Source organism: Oncorhynchus kisutch, linkage group LG4 (assembly GCF_002021735.2).
Source record: "Oncorhynchus kisutch isolate 150728-3 linkage group LG4, Okis_V2, whole genome shotgun sequence".
In the NCBI taxonomy this organism is placed as follows: domain Eukaryota; kingdom Metazoa; phylum Chordata; class Actinopteri; order Salmoniformes; family Salmonidae; genus Oncorhynchus; species Oncorhynchus kisutch.
Genome location: NC_034177.2, coordinates 17,317,055 through 17,338,522, shown reverse-complemented (window position 1 = coordinate 17,338,522; position 21,468 = coordinate 17,317,055). Strand labels below are relative to the sequence as shown.

The following is a 21,468-nucleotide window of genomic DNA, read 5'->3' as shown; positions in this document are numbered from 1 at the left end:
GGGAGAGCTGACGAGAACGAGGCGGCAGATCAAAGACCCGTGGAGCCGGAGGTAAAGAGAATGGCTAGCATCGGGAAAATCGATGTGTTTGATGACACGCAAGAAAACTGGGAAACTTACATTGAACGACTGGAACAGTACTTCATTGCAAACGACATTGCTGATAACAAAAGAGTACCAGCGTTGTTGAGTTTAATTGGCCCAAAAACATACAGTTTGCTAAGAGATCTGGCTGTCCCTCTGAAGCCCTCAAATAAAACATTCACAGAGATTGTGGAGATATTGCAAAATCACCTATCACCTAAACCACTCCTCATCGCGGAACGTTTTCGGTTCCACAAGAGAGATCAGAATGAGGGGGAGGGTGTTAGTACATATGTAGCAGTGTTGAAGAAACTGTCTGAACATTGCCAGTTGGGAGAGAACCTAAATGACACATTAAGGGATAGATTTGTTTGTGGACTGAAACATGAACACATTCAAAAACGTTTGCTCACAGAATCAGAGCTCACGTTTGCAAAGGCTGTTGAAATTGCTGTGGCTATGGAAATCGCGACTAAAGATGCAATTGAGTTGCAAAGTAAAAGAAGTACTGACCTGTCACAAATTTCCCTGCACAAGTTTTCACGCAGTCGACAGCGCCCCCGTGTGGCCGAAAAATGCAACAGGTGTGACAGAGATGGTCACAGACCAGAGGACTGCCGTTTCAAAGACGAAATATGTCACAAATGCAGTAGAAGGGGGCACATTCAAAGAGCATGCAAAGCTAAATTCAGTCACAACAGGAAAATTAAAGGGTCTGTGAAATTAAAGGGTCTCTCATCCAAGGTGGCATAGCAGTTCAGATGTCTTTTGTCCTCGTCTTGTCGTGTCCTGTATATATATATATTAACAACTTTTTCACATACATTTTATTTTTATTTTCCATCAACTCATCTTCAAAACACTCTCCTGCAACCCGCCTCACCAATGTATATTTATAAAAAAGTATTATTTACCTCAGATCTGTAATCCTCCAAGAAGCTAGCCAGAAACTCCAAGAAGCTAGCCTGAAACTAGCCAGAAGCTAATCCAGAAGCTAGTTCAGAAGCTAGTTAGCTCCTTTACTGGCAAATCGTTAATATTCAGCTAACCACGGTTTGTGGTCATCAGCTATCCTTTAGCTCGAAAATCTATCGCCAGTTCTGTACGGCGCAGCGCGGCTCGGAACGGAACATACCGGACCAATTTTTCTCTCCATGTCCCTGGACATTCATACCCGGATCTCACAGCTAGCTAGCTGCTATCCGTGTGACCATCGGCCTTCGTCGATTCCGGAGCAAACATCAATTATTCCGGAGCTAGCAAGCTCCGTCAATCACTCCTGAGTTCCATCAATCACACCTGGGCTGCAGTCACCTATCCGGACCCGTTTTACTGCCTTCGCGGAGCCCCACCGGGCCTTCACAACTGGACTGCCGACGTTATCTACCCGAAGGAGTTATTCGGCCGGCTCCTCCGTCGCGACGTTACCTGAACGCCCATCTGCGGCCTGCTAACCGTTAGCTGTCTTACCGGCTGCTATCTGAATAGACAATCGGACAATTTTTTTATTATTATTTTTTTTAAATTATTTTTTAAATTATTATTATTATCTTTTCTTCTTGGGCCTCTATAACTATATCTATTGTTTTTATTTTTGTTGTTGTTGTGTGATTTGGATTAATCCCCTCTACCACACGGAACCCCACTAATCTACTGACGGAACGTAAGGGGTGGCTAACAGACCTCCATCCTATGCTAGCTTGCTACCGATGCCCTGGCTAGCTGTCTAAATCACCAACCAACCTCTCCACTCACCGGACCCTTTTGATCACTCGACTAAGCATGCCTATCCTTAATGTCAATATGTCTTGTCCATTTCTGTTCTGGTTAGTGTTTATTGGCTTATTTCACTGTAGAGCCTCTAGTCCTGCTCACTATACCTTATCCAACCTATTAGTTCCACCACCCACACATGCAATGACATCTCCTGGTTTCAACGATGTTTCTAGAGACAATATCTCTCTCTTCATCACTCAATACCTAGGTTTACCTCCACTGTATTCACATCCTACCATACATTTGTCTGTACATTATACCTTGATGCTATTTTATCGCCCCCAGAAACCTCCTTTTACTCTATGTTCCAGACGTTCTAGACGACCAATTCTCATAGCTTTTAGCCGTACCCTTATTCTACTCCTCCTATGTTCCTCTGGCGATGTAGAGGTGAATCCAGGCCCTGCAGTGCCTAGCTCCACTCCTATTCCCCAGGCGCTCTCTTTTGACGACTTCTGTAACCGTAATAGCCTTGGTTTCATGCATGTTAACATTAGAAGCCTCCTCCCTAAGTTTGTTCTATTCACTGCTTTAGCACACTCTGCCAACCCGGATGTTCTAGCTGTGTCTGAATCCTGGCTTAGGAAGACCACCAAAAATTCTGAAGTTTTAATTCCAAACTACAACATTTTCAGACAAGATAGAACTGCCAAAGGGGGCGGTGTTGCAATCTACTGCAAAGATAGCCTGCAGAGTTCTGTCCTACTATCCAGGTCTGTACCCAAACAATTTGAACTTCTACTTTTAAAAATCCACCTCTCTAAAAACAAGTCTCTCACCGTTGCCGCCTGCTATAGACCACCCTCTGCCCCCAGCTGTGCTCTGGACACCATATGTGAACTGATTGCCCCCCATCTATCTTCAGAGTTCGTGCTGCTAGGCGACCTAAACTGGAACATGCTTAACACCCCAGCCATCCTACAATCTAAACTTGATGCCCTCAATCTCACACAAATAATCAATGAACCTACCAGGTACCTCCCCAAAACCTTAAACACGGGCACCCTCATAGATATCATCCTAACCAACTTCCCCTCTAAATACACCTCTGCTGTCTTCAACCAAGATCTCAGCGATCACTGCCTCATTGCCTGCATCCGTAATGGGTCAGCGGTCAAACGACCTCCACTCATCACTGTAAAACGCTCCCTGAAACACTTCTGCGAGCAGGCCTTTCTAATCGACCTGGCCGGGGTATCCTGGAAGGATATTGATCTCATCCCGTCAGTAGAGGATGCCTGGATATTTTTTTTAACCATCTTAAATAAACATGCCCCATTCAAGAAATTTAGAACCAGGAACAGATATAGCCCTTGGTTCTCCCCAGACCTGACTGCCCTTAACCAACACAAAAACATCCTATGGCGTTCTGCATTAGCATCGAACAGCCCCCGTGATATGCAGCTGTTCAGGGAAGCTAGAAATCATTATACACAGGCAGTTAGAAAAGCCAAGGCTAGCTTTTTCAAGCAGAAATTTGCTTCCTGCAACACTAACTCAAAAAAGTTCTGGGACACTGTAAAGTCCATGGAGAATAAGAACACCTCCTCCCAGCTGCCCACTGCACTGAAGATAGGAAACACTGTCACCACTGATAAATCCACCATAATTGAGAATTTCAATAAGCATTTTTCTACGGCTGGCCATGCTTTCCACCTGGCTACTCCTACCCCGGACAACAGCACTGCACCCCCAACAGCAACTCGCCCAAGCCTTCCCCATTTCTCCTTCTCCCAAATCCATTCAGCTGATGTTCTGAAAGAGCTGCAAAATCTGGACCCCTACAAATCAGCCGGGCTAGACAATCTGGACCCTTTCTTTCTAAAATTATCTGCCGAAATTGTTGCCACCCCTATTACTAGCCTGTTCAACCTCTCTTTCGTGTCGTCTGAGATTCCCAAAGATTGGAAAGCAGCTGCGGTCATCCCCCTCTTCAAAGGGGGGGACACTCTTGACCCAAACTGCTACAGACCTATATCTATCCTACCGTGCCTTTCTAAGGTCTTCGAAAGCCAAGTCAACAAACAGATTACCGACCATTTCGAATCTCACCATACCTTCTCTGCTATGCAATCTGGTTTCAGAGCTGGTCATGGGTGCACCTCAGCCACGCTCAAGGTCCTAAACGATATCTTAACCGCCATCGATAAGAAACATTACTGTGCAGCCGTATTCATTGATCTGGCCAAGGCTTTCGACTCTGTCAATCACCATATCCTCATCGGCAGACTCGACAGCCTTGGTTTCTCAAATGATTGCCTCGCCTGGTTCACCAACTACTTCTCTGATAGAGTTCAGTGTGTCAAGTCGGAGGGTCTGCTGTCCGGACCTCTGGCAGTCTCTATGGGGGTGCCACAGGGTTCAATTCTTGGACCGACTCTCTTCTCTGTATACATCAATGAGGTCGCTCTTGCTGCTGGTGAGTCCCTGAACCACCTCTACGCAGACGACACCATTCTGTATACTTCCGGCCCTTCTTTGGACACTGTGTTAACAACCCTCCAGGCAAGCTTCAATGCCATACAACTCTCCTTCCGTGGCCTCCAATTGCTCTTAAATACAAGTAAAACTAAATGCATGCTCTTCAACCGATCGCTACCTGCACCTACCCGCCTGTCCAACATCACTACTCTGGACGGCTCTGACTTAGAATACGTGGACAACTACAAATACTTAGGTGTCTGGTTAGACTGTAAACTCTCCTTCCAGACCCATATCAAACATCTCCAATCCAAAGTTAAATCTAGAATTGGCTTCCTATTTCGCAACAAAGCATCCTTCACTCATGCTGCCAAACATACCCTTGTAAAACTGACCATCCTACCAATCCTCGACTTTGGCGATGTCATTTACAAAATAGCCTCCAATACCCTACTCAACAAATTGGATGCAGTCTATCACAGTGCAATCCGTTTTATCACCAAAGCCCCATATACTACCCACCATTGCGACCTGTACGCTCTCGTTGGCTGGCCCTCGCTTCATACTCGTCGCCAAACCCACTGGCTCCATGTCATCTACAAGACCCTGCTAGGTAAAGTCCCCCCTTATCTCAGCTCGCTGGTCACCATAGCATCTCCCACCTGTAGCACACGCTCCAGCAGGTATATCTCTCTAGTCACCCCCAAGACCAATTCTTTCTTTGGCCGCCTCTCCTTCCAGTTCTCTGCTGCCAATGACTGGAACGAACTACAAAAATCTCTGAAACTGGAAACACTTATCTCCCTCACTAGCTTTAAGCACCAACTGTCAGAGCAGCTCACAGATTACTGCACCTGTACATAGCCCACCTATAATTTAGCCCAAACAACTACCTCTTTCCCAACTGTATTTAATTTTTATTTATTTATTTATTTTGCTCCTTTGCACCCCATTATTTTTTTATTTCTACTTTGCACATTCTTCCATTGCAAAACTACCATTCCAGTATTTTACTTGCTATATTGTATTTACTTTGCCATCATGGCCTTTTTTTGCCTTTACCTCCCTTCTCACCTCATTTGCTCACATTGTATATAGACTTGTTTATACTGCATTATTGACTGTATGTTTGTTTTTACTCCATGTGTAACTCTGTGTCGTTTTATCTGTCGAACTGCTTTGCTTTATCTTGGCCAGGTCGCAATTGTAAATGAGAACTTGTTCTCAACTTGCCTACCTGGTTAAATAAAGGTAAAATAAATAAAATAAATAAAATGCACTAGCAGAGAACAGTGGCAGTGATTCAGATGAACGATTAATTGGTACAATGGAGTTAAACACAGTGACTTCTCCCAGCAGTAGCATAATATGGGTGACACCAGATATCGAAGGCAAACCCCTCAAAATGGAGCTGGACACAGGATCTGCAGTGTCTATAATTTCCACTACTGTCTACAATGAGCACTTTAAGGCTATCAAGCTGAAGAACACAAATGTGTTGCTGAAGACATACTCAGGAGAGAGATTGAGCCCAATGGGGGCGTTGCAAGTCAGAGTGCATTATGGGGGGCAAACACAGCAGTTACAGCTGTATGTGGTGCCTGGAACTGGCCCCCCATTATTTGGCAGGGAATGGCTTTCAAAAATAAAGCTGAATTGGTGTGATTTGAAAATGCTCCACACGTTCCAGTCCAAAGAGAAAGGCACAGACCAAACACTGGAACACTTGCGGAAGAAATACAACACAGTTTTCAGTGATCAGATGGGAACAGTAAAAGGCTTCACAGCAAAACTTGTACTAAGAGATGACGCAACCCCAAAATTCTGCAAAGACAGATCTGTTCCATACTCCCTGAGACCAAAGGTGGATGCGGAAATCGATCGCTTGCAGGATACAGGGATCCTGACGAAAGTGGACAGAAGCAAATGGGCCACACCCATAGTTCCTATTGTGAAGAAAGACAGGTCTGGTAGAATGTGTGGGGACTTCAAGGTAACTGTGAATCCAATGTTGCATGTGGACTAATACCCCCTACCACGTCTGGATGACATCTTTGCTGCACTAGCTGGTGGGAAACACTTCAGTAAAATCGATCTGAAACAGGCTTACCTGCAGCTACCGGTTGAAGAGAGTTCCAAACAGTACCTGACAATAAACACACAAAAAGGTCTATACAGGTATAACCGCCTGGTTTTTGGCATTGCATCAGCCCCAGCCATTTGGCAACGAACTATTGACCAGATTTTGCAAGGAATCCCAGGAACCCAGTGTATCCTGGATGACATGATCATAACAGGACGCACCGACAAAGAGCACCTGGCTAACCTGGAAGAGGTCCTGAAAAGACTGAAAGAGTATGGTCTACAGGCAAACTTAAAGAAGTGTGAGTTCTTCAAAGACAAGATTGTCTTCTGTGGACATGAGATTGACTGCAATGGATTGCACAAAACACAGGACAAAATCGAGGCAGTGGTACAGGCACCACGACCACAAAATATCACAGAAGTGAGATCTTTCACGGGACTGATCAATTACTACAGAAGATTCCTCCCAAACCTTTCAGCAGTACTCCAGCCTCTAAATCATCTCCTGGAAAAGAATAGGACATGGCGGTGGACAGAGCAGTGTGAAAATGCATTTCTGGAGGCAAAACGGCTCATAACATCTGAACAGGTCCTGATGCATTACGACCCGGAAATGCCAGTGAAGTTGGCTTGTGATGCGTCCCCTTATGGATTAGGGGCGGTCCTTTCACACACACTGAAAGATGGGTCAGAGAGGCCAGTTGCATTTGCGTCACGAACATTGAATGATGCAGAGAAAAACTACTCACAAATCGACAAAGAAGCACTGGCACTAGTGTGGGGCGTCAAGAAATTCCACCCATACCTATATGGCAAGCGTTTCACACTGGTTACAGATCACCAGCCATTGCTTTCCATTTTCAGTCCAAAGAAAGGCATTCCGGCAATGACAGCAGCCAGGTTACAGCGATATGCCCTGTTCCTTGCCAGTCATATGTATGACATTGAGTTTAAGCCGTCATCCCTCCACACAAATGCAGATGGATTATCCAGACTGCCGTGTACAAGAGAAAGACAAAGGAGGGTGGATGCAGTGGACATGTTCCATACCGCTCAGCTTGAGGCCCTACCAGTCACAAGCACAATTATCAAACAGGAGACAAGGAAAGATGTGACCTTGTCAAAAGTGTACACCTACACCATGTCAGGATGGCCAGCTACTGGCAGAAAGGAGCTGACTCCGTATTTCCAGCGGAGAAATGAAATTACAACGTACCAAGGATGTTTGATGTGGGGAATGAGAGTCATGATACCCCAGAAATGCCAGCATCTAGTCTTGCAGCAACTACATGAAGGTCATGTTGGAATTGTCAAAATGAAGCTGCTCGCAAGGAGCCACTTCTGGTGGAACTGTAGTGGATGTTTGGAAACCCTTCACATGCCTGCTCCTGTCCCAGTCCACCCATGGGAATGGCCCACAGAGCCATGGCAGAGAATTCATGTGGACTACGCTGGTCCCTTTGAAAAGCACATGTTTCTGGTTATAGTTGATGCCCATTCCAAATGGCCAGAGGTGTTTTGCACTGACTCCTCCACCTCAGCTCAGACGATAGAGTGTCTCAGAACAACGTTTGCACGCTTCGGTTTGCCACTGCAGCTGGTAAGTGACAACGCGCAAGCTTTTGTAAGTGACGAGTTTACAAGATTCATGTCAGTAAATGGAATCAAACACTCAACCTCAGCTCCGTACCACCCTGCCACCAATGGGCTGGCAGAGCGCTTTGTGCAAACCCTAAAGCAAGGACTCCGTGCAGCAAAACAAGACGAAGGGACTTTGCAAACAAAACTGGCCAAGTTCCTGGCCTCCTACCGAAACACCCCACATGCCACGAAAAATGAAAGCCCAGCCGCACTGATGTTCGGGAGGCCTCTCCGCACACAGCTGGACATCATGAAGCCAAACAGGCGTAATGAAGTCCTGGACAAACAAGCCAAGATGCTCTCCGGTGGCCGGGAGCGCCATCTCCAAACAGGACAGGAAGTGATGGTGCGAGACTACAGAAGAGGAGGGAAATGGACAAGAGGGACCGTACACACACAAACGGGACCCAGAACTTACCAGGTTCAAGTGAGCCCAGACATAATGTGGCGGCATCACATTAACCAAATGCATTCCAAGGAAAACAGCACAACAATCGAGAGAGAACAGGCACAGATGTAGAGATCCTGAGAGTGACACACAGGGAACTGTAGAGGACGGTGGGGCAGTAGAGAGACCCCAGGCTGAAAGAAGGGAACGTGTTGATGAAGGTGCTGCTATAGCAGACGCTATAATGGAACAAGCACACACTGAGGATGTTCAGGAGCCTCCAGACAATCTGAGGCGCTACCCAGAACGAAGGCACCGTCCACCAGACAGACTAGACTTATAAACAAACAAACAAAAACGAACTGTTCAAGTTCAAATTAAAACATGCAAAATAACTACAACAAGTTCTGGGAAATGTTTCAGTTGTGGTTTGGTAAAAGTAACTCTGATTGTATAATAGAAGGAATGTTATGTTCTGTTAATTACTGATGTCCCCTTTAAGGCGGGAGCACCCTTGGTCATGCGCAGTGTTGTTCTATGTTATTCTGGTACTAACTAGTTTGAGTAAATGTGAAGCTCCAGTTCAATTACTTGTATTCAGAGTCTTTCTTATTACATAAATAAGTACTAAGTGTTAAGACACTACAGCACTAATGACCGATTCTCTTTCCCCTACAAGAGAGAGGAGGGAACCGTCAGTGAAGGAGGAAAAAGAAAGAAAAGAGTGTTTGCTCCTCTAAAGGGGAAGACGTACCTTTCGGAAGGAGAAAAGAAGACAAACTACCTCTGGGGGATGGCCACTACGAGAGGGGAGCTATCCACGAGCTAACCATTAAGACAGTGACAAATCCGTGATTTATGTCCTAGTTTAAAGACACTCGTCTTGTGTTCCTTTTTGCGTGTAAAGAAGAAGATTTATGTTTTCCGTGGGAGATCATCATTGATTGTGTTGGAGTGTTTGAGTTGAAAGAAATCCCTCAATAGAGAACTTTGTTCAATTAAAACCTGACAAAGATGTTGGTTCCCAAATGAGGAACAGCCCCCCCACCGTCAGCTGGAACGGTGGCGCACGGAATGCAAAAATATTCTTAGAAATATTTTACCTCCACACATTAACATGTCCAATAGCTCAAATGAAAGATAAACAACTTGTTTATCTATCCAGCAAGTCAGATTTCTAAAATGTTTTGCGGTGAAAACATAGCACATATTTATGTCAAACCACCACCGAATACACACCGAAGACACAGCTAATTTCCATAGCCAAATTGAACAAAATATGCAATCACCAAACGCAGGATTAAAAGAAAAATAATTTCACTAACCTTTTGAAATCTTCATCAGATGACAGTAATATAACATGTTACACAGTACATTTGTTTTTTTCAATAATATGCCATAAATATCCATAAATCTCTGTTTACAATGACGCATTGTTAAAAAAATGTTACTCAAATGTCTGGAGAAATGACGATGGCTTCTGCACACGCCGTCAGCTAACATGGAATACACAACATAAACTTTGACTAAATATGCATGTTCTACATATATATAGAAAGATACACTTCTTCTAAATGCAATCGCTGTGTTACATTTATTTTTAACTTTACAGATTTCGTTCACTAGGCTATAATGTGAGTCGGCGCTCAGGAATGAGCATTTTGGCTCCTCTATCTCGGAGTCCACAGAAACCCAAATTTAACACATAAATGTTCCCTTACCTTTGCTGTTCTTCCATCAGAAGACCTGGAAGGGTTTATACTTACCAAAAATAGCTTTAGTTTTGAAGTCTGTGTCTTTCGGTTATCAAACACGACATATTTTGGTTGAAATGCAGCCAAAAAGTAAAGTTAGTTCGCACCAAAACGTCAAAATTACATATTATATGTCGACTAAACTTGTCAAACTTGGTTCAGAACACAGCGTTAGCATGCTATATAGCTTCACCGCAATTCTCAGGACAAAGAGAAACACACGCATCGTTTAATCAATCTTGAAAGAAAGACACCACAGGAGCAGAATGCGCGTGAGAGTAACCTGTTTTCCCCGCGCGACCGAAAGGTTTCGGCCTGTCATTACTCTCGTGAGCGTGCCATTCACACAATGAGAAGCCCCATTGAAAGCGGACACCGCGCTGAAGGCATAGGAACTGTTCCCAGGACTGTAGGTGCTTGGGAAGGGTGGGGGCGATGACGTCAAAGTTGGGCCAACTTTTTGGATGACAAGAGAGAGTTTGGGAGAATGAGTGCCCTGAGAGTTCTGCTTTACTTACAGACATAATTTAAACGGTTTTAGAAGCATTAGAGTGTTTTCTATTCAATAATAATTTTTAATTGCATATATTAGCAATTTTTGACAGATTTTTTTTCTGTTTACCATGGGCACGCAATCACCCCAAAGGGGGCAGCAATCAGCCCTATCCCCAACAGGTTTTAAGAAAACCTACTCCTGACTCATTTATTCCACCTTTCCGCTTTAGAGTAACACCAAATTACTTGGTCCGCTCACAATAAGTACATTATTTTCTTCAGGAATGTAGTGAAGTAAAAGTTGGCAAAAATATAAATAGTCAAGTAAAGTACACATACCCCAAAAAACTACATAAGTACAGTGGTGGAAAAAGTACCCAACTGTCATACTTGAGTAAAAGTAAAGATACCTTATTAGAAAATGACTCAAGTAAAAGTGAGTCACCCAGGAAATGACTACTTGAGTAAAAGTCTAAAAGCATTTGGTTTTAAATATACCTAAGTATCACGAGTAAAAGTATGAATAATTAAAAATTCCTTGTATTAATAAGCAAACCAGACGGTACAATTTTCTTGTTTTTTAAATTTCCGGATAGCAAGGGGCATGCTCCAACAGTCAGACATTATTTACAAATGATGAATTTGTGTTTAGTGAGTGCACCAGATCAGAGGCAGTAAGAATGACCATGGAGGTTCAGTTGATAAGTGTGTGAATTGGACCATTTTCTGTCCTGCTAAGCATTCAAAACGTAACTTTTAGATGTCAGGGAAAATGTAAGGAGTAAAAATGTCATTAGTTTCTTTAGGAATGAAGTAAAATTAAAATTTGTCAAAAATATAAATAGTAAAGTGAAGTACAGAAACCCCCAAAAACTACTTTATTTTTACTTAAGTACAAATACTTTAAAGTACTACTTAAGCAGTTGTGTAAAATATTTTACACTTTACACCACTGAAGGGAAGTCCTTTATAAAAGGCTTATTTGTTTTGATTTTCACATCTTGCGTATGCTGTTGACTGTCCAAGTTGTGCTGCATTTAATATCCTAATGATCTATGACTATCAATAAGTGAATTAGGCCATTACATAGAACACAGTATCTGATAAATTGCTCCATATCAGTGTGAGAGTGCTTTGTACTTGGACATCAATAACGGAACAGGAACAATGATTAGTAAGGGAACAGGAATATATACATTCTTTACAACAATTATTAAAAATAAATCAATACCACCAATTCAATTTGCAACAAAAACATTGTTACACAGGAGCTAATCCTGGCCTACGTGAAAAGTAGGGCCGAGCACATTGACGTGGCTGTAGTGAAGCAGGTCGAGAGTTCCTTGGTGTCCACATCACCTACGATCTATCATGGTCCAAACACACCAAGACAGTCGTGAAGAGGGCACGACAAAAGCTTTTCCCCCTCAGGAGACTGAAAAGATTTGGCATGGGTCCCCAGATCCTCAAAAGGTTCTACAGCTGCACCATCAAGAGCATCCTGCCAGTTGCATCACCGCCTGGTATGGCAACTGCTCGGCATCTGACAGTAAGGCGCTACAGAGCGTAATGCATAAGGCCCAGTACATCACTGGGGCCAAGCTTCCTGCAATCCAGGACCTATATAATAGGCAGTGTCAGAGGAAAGCCCATAAAATTGTCAGTGACTCCAGTCATCCAAGTCATAGACTGTTTTCTCTACTGCCGCACGGCAAGCGTACCGGAGCACCAAGTCTAGGACCAAAAGGCTCCTTAACAGCTTCTACCCCCAAGCCATAAGACTGCTGGCCATTGACCCCCCCCCCCCCAGCTATCTGTTTTGCAGATAGCTGCTACTCGCTGTTTATTATCTATGCATAGTGACTTCACCCTTACCTACATGTACAAATTACCTCTAACCTGTACCCCCACACACTGACTCGGTACCGGTACCCCCTGTATATAGCCTCGTTATTGTTATGTTATTGTGTTACTTTTTATTATTTTTTACTATAGTTTATTTGTTAAGTATTTTTCTTAACTCTTCTTGAACTGCACTGTTGGTTAAGGGCTCGTAAGTATGCATTTCACAGTAAGGTCTATACTTGTATTCGGCGCATGTGACAAATAAAGTTTGATTTGATTGATTTGATTTGACAAATAATTCCTTGTCTAACGTTTTTATTTTGAAGTCGACCACAAACATTTCCTGCCCAATCGTCACACAGCTAGCAATGAGGAAGCGGCCCAGAAGTGGCCGGAACATTGAATCGGCTCGGAATCGGGTGTTGGACTCGGCGCGGAATCAAAATGAATGATTGCCCAGAATTGGCCCAAGTACATCGGGCCGTTTCCGTTTACTGGAATTCAGCTGATTTTGCCGGCATCTTACCAGAATCCCCCCAGAAGCGGCCCGATGCAAAGTTAAATAAATGTATTCAAAATTACACGATTTAGTAAAATATACATACAAATTATACCGATCCACAAAAAAAAACATTTTGTGTCAGAGGAAACACCATACACTTGATGGGACAAGGACATCCCGGCCGGCCAAACCCTCCCCTAACTCGGACGACACCGGGGAAGTTTTCCGTCATCTCATGGATCTCCCGGTCACGACCGGCACGAGTCTCGAACCAGCATCTGTGATACATTGTCTTAGACCGCTCCGCCACTCAGGAGGCTCCATCCACAAAGTTTTTAATGCTTATCAATTTCCTTGCACAAAGTATCAAAATATTAAAATACTACACAGGACATTTAAATGTTAATTGTATTTTTTGATCACAGAAACAATGAGAAAATATGGAAAATAAATAATGAAATGTTAATTATATAAAGCCGCCCATGTAATCATCCACTGTGCAAGTTGGGCAGGATTGTTCTGAGTTTAGCGGGTGGTGGGGGATTCCTGAGGCATTGTAGTTACACAAGTGAAAAATGTTAAGAAAATTATTAATCAAGAATGTGTTGTGTATCGTTTACTTTAATAATAATGCCAGCTGTCAAATATAGATAGATCCTGTCGTGGAAATTTCCTCTATTTACCAAATCATGAGCGCAAACCACACACAAGTCAGAGTTAGTTATCAAAGTCCATCTTTAATTATATCAGCTCTATCACAATCCTGTGACTCTCAGATAAATTCAGTGTCTCTCAAATGAATTCTCTGAGAGCCCCCTTACAATGCAACTGAGTTCCTTTAATAGCAAAGAACACACATAGTCAGACAGCATAGACATAATTCATCGTTCAGCTTTGTCTTCTTTCCCAAACCCCAGAACCATAAACCAATCCTCCAAATCAACAGGCATATATCAAATTGTCATTTATATACAACCCACTCAAAATACAACCTCCTGGACAAACTCACAGAGAGGAGAATGAGGATATAGGTTAAGATAGAAACAACATAAAAGGGAGCATAGAATGATTCCAGACACTGCAACCCTTCTTTCTCCACTGGGAAAAGGGTAGGGAGTGAAAGATATGTTTACACATGATGATACTTTGACCTCTCCCCTCTCAGCGGCCCATGCAACTTAGTTTTGACATAGAACAGATAACTGCAACCTCACCACAGAATTACACAAAAATACCATTCTGATGAGAAGTAACTTACACACATTTGATGAATATTAAACATCTTACAAATGTTACCAACAAATTCTGATCCTTCCACGACAATCCATCATTGTCCAAACATCCACAGAAATACAGAACTTGGAAAGATACCGCCTACTGTACGTCAGTTCCCTTTCTACACTTATAGTACACTTAATCTATTCTCAATATGGGGAGGTACATTATGTAGCCTAGTGGTTAGAGCGTTGGGCCAGTAACCAAATGGTTGCTGAATCAAATCCCTGTGCTGACAAAAATCTGTCGTTCTACCCCTGAGCAGAATGACAGTTAACCCACTTCCCCGGGCACTGCCGATTAAGGCAGCCCCCCGCACCTCTCTGATTCAGAGGGGTTGGGGTAAATGTGGAAGACACATTTCAGTTGAACAAATCAAATCAAATTTGTCACATACACATGGTTAGCAGATGTTAATGCGAGTGTAGCGAAATGCTTGTGCTTCTAGTTCTGACAATGCAGTAATAACCAACAAGTAATCTAACTGACTAAGTATCCCCCTTTGCCAATACAGTATCAGGCACTTGTAATAACAGAATGTTGTTTGTATGCTTCCAAAAGTTATTTTATTTAACTAGGCAAGTGCGTTAAGAACAGATTTTTATTTACAATGACAGCCTACCGGGGAACAGTGGGTTAACTGCCTTGTTCAGGGGCAGAACAACAGATTCTTACCTCGTCAGCTCAGGGATTCAATCCAGCAACCTTTCGTTTACTGGCCCAATGCTCTAACCACTAGGTTACCTGCTGTCCCATGTCTCTACTTGGTTTATGTAATAATAGTATTACTTTCATACTATAAATGTTAAAATGTGTGGCTACAGCTGAAGTACTGAAGAGAAAAGGATGACAGATTCTGAGTAGGCTCCCGAGTGGCGCAGCGGTATCACATCCAGCCTTGAGTCCTATAGGGCAGCGCATAATTTGCCCAGCGTCATCTGGGTTTGGCTGGGGTAGGCTGTCATTGTAAATAAGAACTGACTTGCCTGGTTAAATAAAATATGAATTCATGAAATCCATTGTTTATGGTGATCTGCAGTGGAAATTATTGTGAAATATGGCTTATTTGTGGTCCGGTGGGTTTATGAACAATAAAAATATATACTTTATAAACATATACATATACTCAATAATATTTACCTCAATTACTTAACAACAATCGCCAGAATGAGCTAAAGCCATACACATGGCAAAAATCAAAGATGCATTTTATTTTATTAGCGTTTGATATAGAATCAATATCATATATATTTTTTCATATGCATGTTTTCATTTATTAAATAGAAAGAAGTGATACTGACTTAAAACAGTACATTATATAAACTTTGATCATTTCTATGTACATACACAGAAGAAGCAATCAATCCCATAATTTACATCTTAAAATGAGTCTGTATTTACAAAAACAAAAACAACTTTCAGACATCACACATGTTTGAAAAAAAAGACTGGAAAAACAAACCTCAACAGGCAACTGATTTCAACAGGACAGATGGCTAAAGAGAACCTTGCGAATTACTACATCTCAAGTTAGGTTCATGTATTCCGTGCCACATAATATATATCTGATGAGGCAGAAATCTGTGTACTAAAATGATTTCCCTGTAATAACAAGGATCGTAAGTGTCCACGTTTTGGGAGGGGACATGAAGTCCAGCAGTCCTGACTCCGAAATGGGACTCTGGCCCAAGACCAGCCTTTTCCAGACACATTCCCATGTAGACATCATCAATTGGCAAAATGGGAATGGTATGGGTCATTTTGTAAATGACCATAGCTGTGTTTCCAGAGAGCAGGAAGCCCCCTCCCCCACAGTAAGGGGGATATGAGTCTGACTCTTGAACCTGGACTGGGACATAGTATTTGCTCCCTGACTCTCTAATGGGTCCTACATAGCGGATTAGATGACCTGCAAAAAGGTGCTTGTCACCATCATTGTCTTTTAGACTCTGAAGGTATTCCACCATGTTATCTGTGTTGGCGAAGATATCATCGTCACCGTTGAGGAGAAATCGGGCCTGGCGGCAGTTCTTGTCCATCCATTCTAAGAACAAAATCTGCTTCAGGGTGAGGTTGAAGAAGGAGTCGTTGAAGTCCCACTGTAAGATGTCATTATGCTCACGGTTCTCCAGTCGTAGAAGCTTATTTAGCTTGCGCTTCTCAAAGCCTGTGCCTGTTGTTCCCGAGAGAAAAATCCTGTGAATCCAGACTCCATTCTGCAGTCTCTCCTTGGCCCAGGTTTTCCGTAGTACCTCACGGCGGTCATAATTCGCAGGTGAGCTTTTTATGACCAGCAGAAGAAAGACGTCACCAGACTTGTGAGGGCCTCCACATTTATCAGGTACATCCAGCAGCATTGGGAAGTGGCGGCAGTGACGATAGAAAAGGAAGTCTTGGATGTGAACTGGCAGAGAGGAAAATCCTGACACATTGGCCGCAGACTCATTCCGTTCACAATGGCCCCAGGTAGAAACACCTGCGCTCTCACTGGTTGGTTTCTGAGGTCTGTTTTGATAGGTTGATTCCCTCCTGTTTATCTGGAAATGGTTTGAGGGTTTTTTAGGACGAATGTCCTCTTTAATAAAAATTATGACCAAGCACAGAATGCTGATCACAAGTAAAGCTGTTGACTCAAGCAAACGAGACGACCTTCTCATTTTTGTTGCTCTGTAATGAGAAAAACAAGGCATTAAAGGTACAAAATGGGCCAGAGATTAAGTGCCCTCTGTAATTACTGGAACAGTGACACATTTTGTTGTTGTTTTGGCTCAGTACTCCAGCACTCTGACTATGAGGTTAAATTGCAGACTGGCAGAAAACTTGTTTAACAACATTTTAGCGTCCTGTAGTCACCTCTTCACTGTTGATGTTGAGACTGGTGTTTTGAAGGTACTATTTAATGAAGCTGCCAGTTGAGGAATTGTGAGGCGTCTGTTTCTCAAACTAGACACTATAATGTAGTTGTCCTCTTGCTCAATTGTGCACTGGGGCCTCCCACTCCTCTTTCTATGCTGGTTAGAGCCCGTTTGCGCTGTTCTGTGAAGGGAGTAGTACACATCATTGTATGTAATCTTCAGTGTCTTGACAATTTCTCGCATGGAATACCCTTCATTTCTCAGAACAAGAATAGACTGACGAGTTTCAGAAGAAAGTTATTTATTTCTGGCCATTTTGAGCCTGTAATCGAACCTACAAATGCTGATGCTGCAGATACTCAACTAGTCTAAAGGCCAGTTTTATTGCTTCTTTAATCAGACCGACAGATTTCAGCTGTGCTAACATAATTGCAAAAGGGTTGTCTAATCATCAATTAGCCTTTTAAAATTATAAACTTGGACTAGCTAACAATGTGGCATTGGAACAAAGGAGTGACGGTTGCTGATAATCGGACTCTGTACTCCTATGTAGATATTCCATAAAGAATGAGCCATTTCCAGCTACATTAGTCATTTACAACATTAACAATGTCTACACTGTATTTCTGATCAATATGATGTTATTTTAATGGACAAAAAAATGTGCTTTTTTTTTCAAAAACAAGGACATTTCTAAGTGATCCCAAACTTTTGAATGGTAGTGTATGTAAATTGTAAAGTATTTTTCGTTATGTGTCGGATCCCAGTGGCATCAGCTAATGGGGATATGTATACCCGTACATTTTCCCTGACACCAAAAAGTGTCAAATATCCACAGTAGCCTACATGACCACTGTTAAAACTATCTTAAAGTGGGTACAGCCTCAGTGTTCACAGTAAACGCACGCCGGAAGTTGCATTGAATTTTCACAACTTTCAAGTTTGCACTCCTCAGCCCCGAAATTTGCTCAGTGATAAAAAAATGTTAACCGAACCAAATCTAAACCAATCATTGACATCTAGGTTTCGCAAGATTGGACAGCACAGTACAGTAGCGCACACTAGAGTACAGTACCCTACTTAAGTTTTTTTATTTTACTAGGCAAGTCAGTTAAGAACAAATGTCTTATATGATGGCCTAGGAACAGTGGGTTAACTGCCTGTTCAGGGGCAGAATGACAGATTTGTACCTTGTCAGCTCGGGGGTTTGAACTTATATCCTTCCGTTTACTAGTCCAATGGTCTAACCACTAGGCTACGCTACCCCGTACTTTAAAGTACTCTACTGAACTGTACTCTACTGAATTAAACTATACTCCTCTACTGAATTAAACTCTACTGTATAGTACCGTACTGCACTATACTCTAAATTGAACTATTCTGTACCCTACTGTACTGTACTTTACTGTACTCTAATGAATTAAACTGTACTGTACCGTACTGTACTCTTCTGTGTTTTACTGTGCTGTACTAAACTGTGACGTGATGTTCAAACTTGTGAAACATAGCCTAGACTTCTATGATTCGTACAGATTTGGATATGGTCTGCACCGACCAAATTTGTACTTGTTTTGGGGCCGAGCTCATTGGAATAATACCCAGCATGCTTTGCAAGTGTTTGTTTTTACATTTACATCAGCAGACACTTTTATCCAGAGTGACTTAAAGTCAATGCATTCAACTTAGGTAGATAAACCACAACATATCGCAGTCATAGTTGAAGTGGTCTGCTGGTTTATTCTGTACATTAAAAGTATTTTAAACATCATTGCTGCTAGTTTCAAAGCAATTCAAAAATCTAGCATAAGTGCATGTAATAGGAGAAATAACAAATATTTTGTTGCAATCTTCAGTTGGCTATTCTTTCATATTAAGAGGCGTGAAAAAGTATGCTTGTGATATAATGCTTACTTCATTGAGAATATATAGCAGTTGAAATTTGGCCATACAATCAATGGCTGAAAAATACGTATTTTCAATATCCGGGAAAATAAATATTTTCAATGTACAGAAAATAGTTCATTTTGTATGTCCATATAAGACATATTTACGACTTCCAGAAAATATGTCTTCTAACCTTTCATTCAGCACCTGAGACACAATTGATGTCAACGTCCGGAAAATACGTATAAAAGTCATTACATGCATACTTTGTGCTGTTGAAATAGGTCTGGGATTTCAAAGACTAGATGTTGACAGACAAAATAAGTCTACACACCCACTGTTCAAGTACTTGTAGAACTACAATTATTACAAATACATAATAAGCTACTGACCAATTTGAGTGAGTCAGAGTTCCTGTTTTGGTGAAGGTTTTTCCTTCATTGACAATAACAGGATAAGAGTGTCCCAGTAGATAATGCACAATCTGAAAATACGCCCGTTTTAAGACCACCAGAGACTGTGGTAATTCGCTGTTATAATACATTTTAGTGAATTTATAGGTTAACACTTTCTTATAATAACCACATTTGCCTTTGCCACAGTAATAAAACAAACGTCTCATACACGAGTAGCTATTGCGCTGTTAATTCATCAAGTTTTCTCTGGGTAGCCTAAGGATCTGCATGACTTATTATAATTGTATTGGACCGTCCAAAAGCAGTTTATTTGTTTGTTCGCATGTATAATTTTGAACTGGCACAAATAATTACTTTTTCGAGATTATTAGGCTATTAGACGAATATAAAATATGCCTACAAACGAACAAATATGGAATCTGTATTTCTAGTATGATAAACTTACAGTATAAAACCCATTCATAGTCATAGAAAAGCATATCTCCATATTTCCAGTGCACATTAAAGTCGTTGTCTATTACCTTTTCTGCCTGCGTCCTATTGTCAGAACGGCTGGAACATGTGTGTCCTTTGCTCAGGAAATCAGTTTAAAAATACACTTGCTCGTGAGCGCTAGGTGTTATAAGTGCACTTGCTCCTGAGCATTGGCCTCTATCTGCCAGTTAGATTTTATGTTGCTGCTTTGAGCGCTTTCGTCAACCAAAGTCCCAACCTATGAGAAATGTTGTGTATTAATTAATTAACATCAATTTGTGATAAACTGAATAATGATATACATCAATTAATGATATACTGTGTAACGTAAACTCACGTAAACTCGTACATCGCCTTGGTCCGTACAATTGCCCTTATTTTAGTGCCACAAAAACGTAATACCTCCAGATCAACTGTAATGTCAATACCATTGTAAAGGACAATTTCTCCCCTTTCCAACAGAATGAATTACATGACCTAAACGCTGCCCGTTTCTGCATAATTTAAGCATGCAATGAGCCCCGTCTGGTCGGGTGGGGAATGTCTTGTTTTGCACACTTTGTACAAAATAATAAAATGCAGTACTATAGGATATTTCTTAACGTAGGTGTTTATTAGCTAGCTATAACTGGCATGTTCACGTATCGCCAACCAGGATCAAACTGACCATGACCATGTGTCCAGCATGGATCTTTGTCAAAATCTCTTCTCTGAGACTGGTAGGAATAATGATTTCCTCTCCTTTGAAAATTATTCCGTTGATCTGTGATAGTTCATCACGATGGTTCCGGGATTCTGAGACGCTCTGAGGGCATTTTCTCCTCTCCTCAGGCCATCCATCCTGTATGACTTTCCTCAGCTGTGCGAGTTGCGAATCCTTTTCTGTTTCTGCTTGGATCTCCTTCAGTTTTGTGTCACTAACTGGTAAGTTGCTATACACAGTGTGCACTTGCATGTCCATGCCTTCACTGAGGCTGCTGTCCTTATAGGTAAGAAACTTCCTGGGGAGTGTGTCTGCAACAGGGATGTCTTTGCCTGGACAGTGAGTGATTGTGAAGTCGTATTTATGTAGTTGAAGGATCATTCTCTGTAGCCTTGGCAGGGCTGCGGCCTGTGGTTTCCTCATAATTGACTCAAGGGGCTTGTGGTCGGATTCCACGATGACTTGTCATCCATATATGTACTGATGGAAACGTTTACATCCGAACAGAATGGCGTAGAGCTCCTTTTCGATTTGAGCGTAGTTGATTTCACAGTCTGTGAGAGATTTGGAAGCGTAGCCGATGGGCTTTCCTTCTTGCAGTAGCACTGCACCTAGTCCATACTTCGACGTGTCCACTTGTAGTTCTGAGCTCTTTGTTGGGATCGTAGTAGGCAAGGATTGGTCCTGGTTCTCTCGTGATCAAGTCTTTCACATTCTGGAAAACAATGTCGTGTTGCTTGTCCCAGAGAAACTCACTGGACTGCTTTAGCAGTTGGCGCAGGGGTGCATTAGCATTGGAGAGGCTGGGTGCAAACTTGGCCAAGTAGTTGACTATGCCAAGCACTGTTTCCAGCTTTGCACGGTTCTTTG

General features: G+C 42.2%; 1 protein-coding gene and 1 pseudogene across 2 annotated transcripts; one reads left to right on the top strand and one right to left on the bottom strand.

The window, feature by feature from the left end:
- The first annotated feature begins 5,563 nt into the window (after nucleotides 1–5,563).
- On the top strand, nucleotides 5,564–8,527 carry LOC116373923 (uncharacterized protein K02A2.6-like; annotated as a pseudogene).
- Nucleotides 8,528–15,341: 6,814 nt separating this feature from the next.
- On the bottom strand, nucleotides 15,342–20,096 carry LOC109889149 (N-acetyllactosaminide beta-1,3-N-acetylglucosaminyltransferase 3). 2 transcript variants are annotated; one of them, XM_020480365.2, is made up of 2 exons: nucleotides 19,943–20,096; nucleotides 15,342–16,933 (listed from the first exon to the last, which is right to left on the bottom strand). In XM_020480365.2, exon 2 carries the CDS (start codon nucleotides 16,921–16,923, stop codon nucleotides 15,763–15,765), a length of 1,161 nt encoding a protein of 386 aa, XP_020335954.1. In that variant the 5' UTR covers nucleotides 16,924–16,933; nucleotides 19,943–20,096; the 3' UTR covers nucleotides 15,342–15,762. The 2 variants fall into 2 exon arrangements, with proteins under 2 accessions (XP_020335954.1, XP_020335955.2); XM_020480366.2 differs by lacking the exon at nucleotides 19,943–20,096 and adding an exon at nucleotides 17,120–17,426.
- Nucleotides 20,097–21,468: the final 1,372 nt, after the last annotated feature.

Bases quoted from the DNA above. Each gene is read 5' to 3' on its own strand.
- LOC109889149 (XM_020480366.2), bottom strand. From the start codon at position 17,364: ATGCGAGAAATTGTCAAGACACTGAAGATTACATACAATGATGTGTAC. The intron at 16,934-17,119 runs GTGACTACAGGA...TTCTCATTACAG, and splicing joins TCAACATCAACAGTGAAGAG to AGCAACAAAAATGAGAAGGT.